The 11,721-nt window shown below is 34.9% G+C and overlaps 1 protein-coding gene across 1 annotated transcript; it reads left to right on the top strand.

The window, feature by feature from the left end:
- The first annotated feature begins 4,914 nt into the window (after positions 1-4,914).
- LOC127858225 (uncharacterized) lies at positions 4,915-11,377 on the top strand. The gene is made up of 4 exons (XM_052395208.1): positions 4,915-5,241; positions 8,683-8,906; positions 9,875-10,091; positions 10,507-11,377. Exons 3-4 carry the CDS (start codon positions 9,935-9,937, stop codon positions 11,271-11,273), a joined length of 924 nt encoding a protein of 307 aa, XP_052251168.1. The 5' UTR covers positions 4,915-5,241; positions 8,683-8,906; positions 9,875-9,934; the 3' UTR covers positions 11,274-11,377.
- Positions 11,378-11,721: the final 344 nt, after the last annotated feature.

Genomic DNA, 11,721 nt, shown 5'->3' with positions numbered 1-11,721 from the left:
CTAACTGATCATTTGGGTATTAAGACTGTAGCAAAAATCAAGCCAGGGCCAGTATCCAGCTGGGTATGGGGTATTTGCACTATTGCGATAAGCGAGCCAGGAACGAACACCTTGCTGGTGATTTTGTTATTCAGACTATAGCGAATATCAAGCCATGGTCAGTATCCAGCTGGTAATTTGGTATTCGAACTATTGCGATAATCGAGCCAGGAACAAATACCTTACTGGTGATTTTGGTATTCAGACTATAGCGAATATCAAGCTATGGTCAGTATCCAGCTGATAATTTGGTATTCGAACTATTGCGATAATCGAGCCAGGAACAAATACCTTACTGGTGATTTGGGTATTCAGACTATAGCGAATATCAAGCCATAGTCAGTATCCAGCTGGTAATTTGGTATTCGAACTATTGCGATAATCGAGCCAGGAACAAATACCTTCCTGGTGATTTGGGTATTCAGACTATAGCGCATATCAAGCAAGGGGCCAGTATCCAGCTGGGTATTGGGTATTTGAACTATTGCGGATATAAATATCGATTCTATAATAAATACCCAGATTGTGATTGGGTTTTAAAACTATTGGTCATATCGACCCCAGGTCAAGTACGCATTTTCTTGCCACCCTAATGGACCTTCATTCCAAACACTTGCTACTGTCACTTTATAATTGATTTTAGTGTCGGTTCTCATGGCAAAGTCAGACTCGTCAACTTGAATAAAATGTCTTCAAAAAATTAATAACAATACTACTAATAATGTTTAGTTATCATAAATAATATTTTAACTTAGTGCTCGTTCATTGAAAATCGCCTATCGAAATCTGAAAAATAATTAAGCATCTGTTACGCTTCACATCTATAAGTTAGCAAAAAAGAGTATCTGAGTAAAAACTGCAGAAACCACTTCCAAAATAAGGCACTGTTATGATATAAATCAGATTTTATTTGCCGAATAAATTAACGACAAGCTTAACCCATTTATGCCTAGCGTCTAGAAAAAAGGCCTTGGCAAACAGCGTAGACCCAGATGAGACGCCGCATGATGCGGCGTCTCATCAGGGTCTGCGCTGTTTGCTTTAATGAATTTCTGTAAGAAATATTCTAAATATATAAATAAATATACTAGACATCCCTAATTTTGGAATAAATTGATCCAAGTTAGAAGGATGGGAGAGTCCACTAGGCATAAATGGGTAAATATAAATGAACTCATCATACGATAACTACACAGAGTTATTGTCTTTTGAGTACATTGTTGTTGTTTATAACTTCCTATTTGAGTTCAATATAACTGCATTAGTGAGCTTCGCGATGATCATTATAAATGTATCTTACGGTTACAGGATTTGATTAATTTCCATAACAGTACTATGTGCATGTTAGGCTACCTATGTGTGAAGTTACTGGTCTGTCTTGTTAGCTCATTTTACCCATGGGGATCGTGGGCTGCCTGGTCAGAGTGCACGGGCAGAGTTAAAGGAATTACCGAACAAGAACGAAACAACAATGCGACCAGCTGCATTGTTTTCCGTGTGGTATTTATTGGAACGATTCTGTCCAAATCGAAGCATATGAAATTTGTAACAATGTCGGGACATGGCATGAACACGGTGTCATTGTGAAGACTAGTATTATGGTACCTGCAGTGACTTCCATATGTTTACGATTATAAAGAGAATAGCACTAACTGATTATAAAACATTAGTAGACGCTCGAAATTAAACAAATGGTGAGGCTTTCCGAACAATTTTGTTCGACGTTTTATTAAATACTTATATATGTGATAGCGGGCGCATTGCTAATGTCGAACTAAGGTACACATATGATCTTTATTGCTTTGAATTGACTGTCACATGGCGTTGGCATCTATTGTTTTGGCTGTTTTGTAATTGTAGCATGTTTTATATGCGCTGTATTCATAATGCCCCTATTCAAGTTTATCATTATCGCGATTGGCGAAGGATTTAAATCTTAGTATTCTATTCGATAGATTTTGGTCTTATCTGTCAATTTGGTTGTGCATGAAATTCGGAATCAGTAAGGCCTAAAATCATTACTATCACGACAGAAATTGCGAACATGTATATATTGCATCTAGACAAAACGCAATGATTGATAAACGTTTTGGAATGTATTATGTATAAAAGTATATTAATACAATTACGCTAAAAACACTTATAATAGTCTTCGTCTTCTCCATCTTCTTCTCATTTTCTTGCTGTTCTTGTTCTCTTTAGTGTTATAATTATTATAATTATAATTATTATTTTTATTTTTATTAGTTTTATCATTATTATTATTAGTAGTAATAGCAGTATCGTTTCTAGTGTTTTCTTTCAAGATGGTATATCCTGATCGTTTGTGTTTGAGTCATTTTACAAATAAATTTTATTTTACTGTTTTGAATGTGCTTATGCGAAGAAGCATTTTGTATTCAGAGAACATCTTTGTTACGTGTATCTTTTGTACGAAATGTTTTGCAAATATATTAAAGAAATAAGTGTGTAAGTCATTCAAACAATTCCTTTAATAAACAACATGTAATAAAAATCGACGAACTTTGAGATAAAATCTGCTGTTTTGCACTATATGTTTGATAAATTAAACATGTTTCACTAGAATAAATCAATATTTCTGATTGGCTTAATAAAATATTTTTACGACAGATGGCTAGAGATATGCGAGTTAAGAAGGTCTTTTTGTCGACGCGTGTAATTTATAACAGGCATACCATAATGCAGAAAAAGCTCGATATACTTTATTAAATGTATGCTTACTATTTATGAAGATAGAAAATAAAACCATAATTTTTACTAATTGGTATGTGACTTCTACTTATACAAGATACAAAATTACGTGCAAGTACTATTAACGCGTATCGCACGACACATATTTCGCAGCTGAAAAAAAAAACACAAAAAAAAAGATGTTTTTATACCAATAACTCGGAAACCATGGGTGAGTATGTAACGATCAATCAAAGCCTAATTATATAGTCAATACAAACATACTGTATGCAAACAATGTATTGTGTTCTTTTTATTGGTCATATATATCAGCATTCACATAAGAGCGGTTTGTGATAACACTAAAAAAGTACGTTTAAGCGCTTTTATCCTCTTTGAAACTTTCTGCTCGTCTATCGCATGCTACTTTATCGATGTATCGTGTAAGGAAAGTTTTATTTTTACTATCGAAAGCAAACATTATTGAATTCGGCTTTCGGTATGGCATGTTTTACCTCATAGAGTTACTCTTTGAGACTTATCTACCAAGGAACATGTCATACTTTGTTTTCCTATAATTCGTGTGCGCAATAGGATTTTCCATTTCATCCATTTTACATTGTATGTAACCGGATCTTCATTCATTGTCGTATGACAAGTTATTAGATTGTGAAACATGCAGTTGATTAAGTCCGATAGAGAAATATTTGTTTGCTGTTATTTTTCTTTAACATCTTTTTGTTTATTTGTTTCTTTATTATATTTTCTATTTACTATTTGTTTATGTTTTAAATATTTCTACAACTTCTTGAATTAAATGCATGATATGAACTACAAAATGGAAAATATGCTTACAAAATGAGTAGTGCTTTTTGAAACCGGGTCTTAACGCAAGTGCGTAAACTTCTATTTATTTGATATATTGTTATCAGAAAATAAACTGCACAATTCCTTACATAAAATTTAGCGTTTCTAACATTATACAATAACAATTTAAACTTTTGTTAATTGAGATTATTTAAAACTATGTTAATAAGGATTAATTAAAATTATTAAATAGGTTAAAAATAAAAATTTAGATAATACAATATTTCATGAAATTGTTATTTTGATTGGATTACAAACACATGGAACGGTTTTCCTGGTCTAACGATTATAAAATTCGCATTTGATCTGACATGAATATAATTAGTTCGAAAAGCAACCTCCTGACACCGTTCCTTTGTAGTGAGTTTATTGTAAAAACGGAATTTTAGCAACGACGACGTTCCGCAGAAGTATGGCCTTTTATGTATTTTATCCACTATTCAATATATAGTCGCCTTAATTAACTGTTTTCCACCTATCGTTAACTAGTGAAAGGATTTCGCTCAACTTCTAAAGTTGATTAACCGTATTGTGGAGCTTCGACGACCTTTAGAAAAAGTATCGCCCTTTATATGTTTTCCACATTATACATGTAATTCATAGTCCAAGACTTATCAACTCTCTTTCAATGCTGCCACGGTTTTAACACACGTACACGTGAATGTGTACGTAATACTTCTCTCATTGGCTTTTAATTTTACCTGTTATCGAAGTGTCATCCGCAATCTTTGGATTACCACTGTTGGCTTTTCTCGTTCGTAATTCTGTTGAGTTGTGGTTTAAAATGTTTAAAGACAGTTTTTAAAAGATGCACATTTGCAACCAGCTGTTTACTCAAGTATGGACGGGGGACGTTTGTAAAGCCTTTATACCCCATAGCCTTAAATCAATTTAAATATGTTCGTTCGCCGAAAATTAGATATAAAAGAGGAATACACATCAGTATTTGGTAATTTAATTTGGCTGGGCAAGTTTTTGTTTTCAAGTACCATTTGAAATAGGATTTCATACTGAAGGCAGTAAACATTTGTTTCATGAACGTCAAGTATGTTATTTTTTTTATTTATGTTTATTTCATGGGTTATATATCATGATGAATTACTATTGGACCTATCGTAAATTAAACTATATTTATATACCGTGGGTTATCTATTTCATGAAATAAATTATTGAACTCGTTAAAGATTATTCATGGCATATTTATTGTTCTTCAACATGCAAAATATATTGCTCTACTGTGGTCTTCCTTTTTCCTTTGAAATTTAAAAAGATAAATGCTTTATAAGCCCACGTCAGATGCGTGTAGAACATTTTATTCGGTTGTTATCAATTGAGTTTAGCTTAAAATATATGTAATTGGTTTCGGATAATCTTCTTCGTGTACACGATGGGCAGGAATTTATACGTGTTTGTATTTTTGCAATGTTTTGTTGGTATTTGCTGCGTGCATGGAGTTTGCTGGGGCTGGGTCGGGGGCCATTTCGGGGGCTGGTACTGGGGACCTGGGACAACATGGTCGGAATGCTCGTGCGGAGACTCAGGATGTCATCGATCAAGAACGAGACAATTTTGCTGTGAGGTGAACTTGGCAGGAAGAGAGATGTCATTGCATAGACCGTTATTATGGGCCGTACTGCCAATATCGTGAGTAAAACAAACAATTAGTATTAATGTTATTGACCGTTTAACTAAGCCGTCCTGTTTTTGAATGTAAATATTCTCAAAAGATCACTTGTAATATGCAAAACGGATATCGTCTCACTGATAGGAGAGAGAGATTGAGAGATGAGAGAGAGAGAGAGAGAAGAGAGTGAGAGAGAGAGAGAGAGGAGAGAGAGAGAGGAGAGAGAGAGAGAGAGAGAGAGAGAGAGATAGAAGAGAGCGAGAGATAAGCGCTATCGAGAGCTCTCTTCCTCCGTATCTGTACGCGACGCGCCCACCTTCGATCGCTACCTAGCTCCATCTCATCTCTCCCGTCCTCCTCTCTCTCGCCTCGTCCTCTCTCTCCCTCCTCTCTCTCATCTGCCCTCGGCTCTCTCGCTTCATCTCTCTCATCGCTCTCCATCTCGCTCTCTCTCCTCTCTCTCCGTTCTCGTCTTTCTCTCTCTCTCTTCTCGACCACACCCCGACGTAAAGACGCATAGACGGACCGACGGAGTGTTATTATTTCCCTACTTCGAAAGGGTGCACATGATTAATTGAACCTCGAATAGCAATAATAAACGCGTGGCTCACGCAAGTTAATTGACATTTCGTGAAAAAAGCGCATTCCAAGTTGAGGACCTGCGCTTAACTAATATTCATTTTATCTAATTGATGTATCGGATTAGATTAATATATGATTAGAATGAAAACAATGCTTTTCTAAGATGTGACATAGATTTTAAATTCACATTACCAAGATTCATCAAAAGTCTGAAATAATTAATTGCTATAATTTTTCAAAGCCACCTAGTATTTGGATCATATGATCCAGTTTGAACTCGGCTTAGATATATATTTTTTTTTAAATTTGACCAAGTTTCATAAATTTTGAATCATAAGTATGGCCGTTAGAGAGTTATCTTTTTTTATTTGATTTACTGTTCAACACTTTCTTACCAAGTTTTATAAAAGTAAGTTGAAACTTGTGAGGCTTAAAGTGAAAACGAGCTTAAAGAAGGATGACCTCGAAATCTCGCCTTGAGCTCTTCTTGCTTAGGTGCGCTAAAGACTTCGGGGACATAAACAGGTCTTGACGCATGCCAAACCTGACACATATGGCAGTGGCAGTTTACATTACAAAACAATAAAGCTAAATGTGTAATTGTCAGATAACAAGGAAGCAATGGTTTACGCTCGTTAAATATTCGGGTTAAATTATCTTATTAAGCCGCTTTAATATACATTATTAAGTAAGATGTGCCAGGTATCAATCGGCATATGAGTATCATGAATTTAAAGTAACTAATTGTTGCTTCTTAATAAAATGCCAGTGAAAACAGTTACTTGATAGTGTAAAAACTTCTCACTCTATAAAATTAATCTGGACATGATTGTAAAAAGGATCAAAAGCTTTTAGGTGGGGAGGGGCTGTGAAGAATGAAATAGCGAAATATTTATTTGGGATCACTTGTCGCCGCGGTTGGAATTTTATAGCAAATACAACAAAACGAGATTAACATTAAGGTATAGGCGCAAAGATAATGGTACAGAGGTTAGATTCTTTGCTGATTATGGGAATAGTATAAACCTCTAAATAACCGTCAACTCATTTATGTGCCAACATTCAAAATTGCTCCGAGCATTCGTTTTTATGATATATTGACTTATCTCTATGCTTACGGAAACATTTAATGTTAATGTAGAATTGAATGATTAATATTGGATAATCGTCCTCATTCACACTGTGGGTCCGGTGTCAGCGTGTTTGCATTTGTGTAATTTTTGTTAGGTCCTGTATACAGGCACGAGTTAAAGTTTGCATGGGGACATTGGATACCACTGTCAGAGTGCTCGTGCGGCGACTCATTATAAAGACGCATGACCTATTGAATCAAGAACGAGACAACGTGGCTTCGATTAGAATTATCCTCTAATCGTGCTTTAACTGTACAATGCCATATGTTTACAATTCTGTAGAATACGCGCAATGTAAAACCTTCAAAAATGGTGGTACACGACAGGAAACTTGCTCTCTTTGCACAGTCCGTTATTATAGGACATTCTGTGAAACTCGTAAGTGAAACTAAAATTACCACTTAAATCATCTTTAACCGCCCATAATATTATCTGTCTGATAATATTCTCTAAAGTTGTCTCGTTAGCTACATTACAAATGGCACCCGCTTCTTTAAGTGAAATAGTTTATTTCCGTCATGTAATAAAATAGCATACGATAATCCAAGCATCGTAGTGTTATTCGTCACAATATGTGTTTATGAACGCTAAAGATGAAATATACAAATATAAAATAAAATAGTTTAAAGTCAATATTATGCAAGTCGTTATTATTTGTTCCTGAATAATGGTATGTAAACAAATCAAATTGCATAGCATTCATTGTGGGAGAAAAATACATAATCGTTGCATAATACATGCACATGCCATATAATAATCTTTAATCAACGTATATACCAAATAGTATTTCGTTTTTTGTATATATTAGTATTTTAACTATTTATTAGTGTAAAACCAATACAACTATATGCAAAATAGTCACGGTGATCAAATGCCTGTAAATATTAATTGAGTGACATATCGGCTATAAGGTCCAATAAAACAGTTACACGACAGTAGACGTTTGACAAACAATGTGAAACATATAAATGTCCATATTCCAACAATAAACCGTAGAGATTTAGACAACAACATTACAATGTAATTTATTTAATTACTTTATTAACGAAGCTTTTTTCGCTGTGTTGTAGTGGATATGGTGTCCGCCTAGCGATCGGGATGTCACGGGTTCGAAAAGGACGCAGAGCACATGCTAAAGACAAGACACACACGTACATAACAAACGAACACACATGAACAAAACTGTGGTCCCCGCCTTTGAGCGATCGAGTTTAAAGCACTGGTTGTATATAACTATTAACAGGAGTTGCAACGCCCGTAGATCTACCTGACTCACAATTATTCTTTTAACATTTAAGTGTTAACAAACATTAATCTTATATCATCACAGTTTAAATTCAATAAAAGCTCAAGTAAAAACATTTAAATTTCATATTCAACTACTCAATGGTTATATACATACCAGAACATTAGAACCGTAACATACCGAGGCACGATGAAATGAAACCAACCGGAGTATCAACAACATAAGGTCTTTATTAAAAAGCTCAATATTATCAGCATCATATAGTTTTTACATACATACAAACTAGTGGATATGTGTTTTGATCTAAGCATTGACCATATACAATATTTGATAAATGTAGGAGAATACCCGGACCTTGTTAGATCGTCAAAAGGTTACGCGACAGACACACACCTATTAAAAGTTAACTTTTCCCGCAAATTTCATCGAATTATTTTATTCATACACATATAATTGATTCGATTATTTTCTTATAAATTAGTGCTGTTGTTTATATTCAGGTGTTAACAAATGCGATGCAGTTCCAGCCGATGTTATTTTCGTTCTCGATTCTTCGTTAAGCCAGACAGAGGAGCAATTCAACAAACAACTGGACTTTGTAGCGAGATTCATAGATGCAAGCAATGTCAGTGTCACAGAATTTCAATTTGCAGTTGTGATATTTTCGACAAATGCCGTCACGGAAGTTGGCTTCGACAATTCCTTGAGTAAACAGGATCTCACAGTAAGCTGATTATGACTACATATAACCCGCATCATGCGAAACTGTGTCTCAGGTCATATGCATCCAGCGTAGCTCCAAAATCAGACTGCGCAATCGCTTATGAGACAGCGAAACTTCGTGCGACTAAATAGCGGATATTTTAGCCCATGGCCAGTCAGCGACATTGATGACCGCATATAAAAACATCTTTCGCTTGACGCAGGTTATATGGTGATTGAGTTTCTAAGCATACGATTATATTAGTCAAACACGACACGCTAACATATCTAGATACGTATTCGTATTGATTTAATATGTCTCTCGGTTAAAAGTGTACATGAGCTATTGATCTTGCTTTTATATGTTGAGAGATATTGTATTTGTAAACATTTAATGTATGTGTATCTGCCGAAGAGCAAGTTTTGTGAACCGTAAGTTAACTTCAAACATTATTTATTTTAATGTAGTCAGCGGCATTCCTCGACAACTATCATAGGTATCAATATTAAGTCTACATTTTAACTTCCTTATATACAAGTACATACCATGTACAATATATATTGCTTTCTTTAATGCACATGTATTGCCACCATTTTATTTTCTCCTGTATTAGTATAGTACCCATGCAAAATAATTATTGCTCACTTTACTGCACAGTTAATGCCATTTTGGTCTACGTTAATGCTTACATTAGTTCGGATGATATTTCAAACATTATAAGATGTATCAAAATCAAACTAAAGTGACAAGATGCTCTTCATTAAATAAATTTAATGTCTAAGAAACATTTATCTTTCAAGAACTTGTCCTCAAAGCATTTGCTATCGAGTGTTAACAATAATATCTGTCCTTATATTTGTCTGGAATCAAATAATATCATTAATTGCCTCAGTGAATGCAATGCTGTTAAAAAGGCTTGATAGGCCCGACATGTAATAATGGCACCGTTCTTGAATGAATTGAACAAAACGAACACTCATACTTTTCAGACAAAGGCTAAGAATATTCGATTCCGACCGGGCTCTACGTTCACCAACAAAGGTCTCGAAATGGCCCGTTCATTGCTCTCAACAAGGGGAAACCGCTTACACAGTCTCACAATTGTGAAATTTGTATTTGTGCTAACAGACGGAATGTCGACAAACATGACAACGACTAAAGAGGCAGCTTTTAGACTGCAAGGGGATGCAACTGTTGTCGCAATAGGTATGTGAAACAACATTTTTCACATATTCTACATTTTTTAAACCGAGTTATTGAAAAACGCTTATGTTGAAACGTATACAAAGTGATTAATGTATTATCAAATTTATCCAAATTTAAATATCTTTATTTTTCTACACGCCACAATCATATATGCGAAACTAGAAATGTATAAGGATGTATGTTTGTACATCCGTGACGTTTCATAATTAAAACTAATTATTTACTTTGCATAATAGTCGTGATATTTTAATCAATATAAACTGATAAATGTAAAATACGGTATTTTAGAACTTTTCTTTGTTTTCATCAATCGGGTTGACGGTCCCTTTAAAAGATGACTCCGTGAAGGCAAAATACTATAACGGACATTTGTTCTTTGAACTATATCAACAAAAGTTTAGTTTTTATTTTGTAGGTGTTGGTCGTGATGTTTCGCATGCAGAACTAAAGTCTATTGCGTCTCCTCCCGATCCCGACGCAAACAGTTTGTCCTACGTGTACTCAGTAGCGAACTTTGACGCTATCAATGGGCTGATAGATCGACTTATAGACGCGACATGTGAAAAATGTAGAGTGAGCCATATGACAGACATATTTGTTGTCATTGATGACTTATCTGAATCAGCGATGAATCAACAGGAGTTTGGTAGGGCTCTGAATGGACTGACGTACATCGCACAATATTTACCTGCCTATCGGCAAGTGAACGGGCAAAAAGTTAACATAACAACAATTGGTGACTTGGGATATAGACATACTTCAATTCCTAATGCCACTGATCTCGACTCGTTGTTGATGTCTATTCAAAGCATTCGTCAGCAGCAATCATTCTGCTATATAAATGAGTGCGAAAAGGCATTGGCGTTAAATATCTCATCGGGTATGATTCAAATAATAAACATCACGGGCCGAAATAACGATCAGCGTAATAATTCGCGAAAAATAATCGTTGTTTTTTCGTCTGGCAGATTCACGGACAAGTCGCTGGTCAGGCTTGAACTACAGGACGCACTGAATGAGTCGAATATCGACATATTTGCTATCGGTCCTGGATACGACACTGATATGGAAGGATTGCATGCTCTGGTCAAAGAACCTTTCAATGTGTTTAGTCTTATTGATTACAACTTGGAAACATTAGATGTTTTAAAGTCAAAACTGTCGTATATTGTATGTTCGTAGTGTAATAGGGACGGTCTTCGTAAAATACCTATATCAATTTCCACTGATGTACAACTCACACGTATGATTATACTGACTCAGATTGTAATACATAGATCTATGTAGGAGTGTTGTATATTACTATAGGATTGGCTTGGTATTGCGCTATTTATTGTTAATTGGATATTTTTGCATGTTTCATTTTGCTCGAATCAGCATTTATGAAACTTAGTATTTCTGAAGAACGTATTGGCATAGGCATCGTTCAGGGGTGAAATAGAGTACACAATTATAAATGACATATTGCTCTTAATTTAATCTTCTGTATGTGACTTACAATTTTATTTAATGATAATTTATAGTTACTTAGACACGATTTATAACTGCGGTATACAGAAATCACAAAGCAATCAGACGTTATGAGCCTTGTTTTCCACTTATATAATACAAAGGTAGCGAACTTGTGATT

Source organism: Dreissena polymorpha, chromosome 14, assembly GCF_020536995.1.
Source record: "Dreissena polymorpha isolate Duluth1 chromosome 14, UMN_Dpol_1.0, whole genome shotgun sequence".
In the NCBI taxonomy this organism is placed as follows: Eukaryota; Metazoa; Mollusca; class Bivalvia; order Myida; family Dreissenidae; genus Dreissena; species Dreissena polymorpha.
This window is presented reverse-complemented; position numbering and strand designations above follow the sequence as displayed.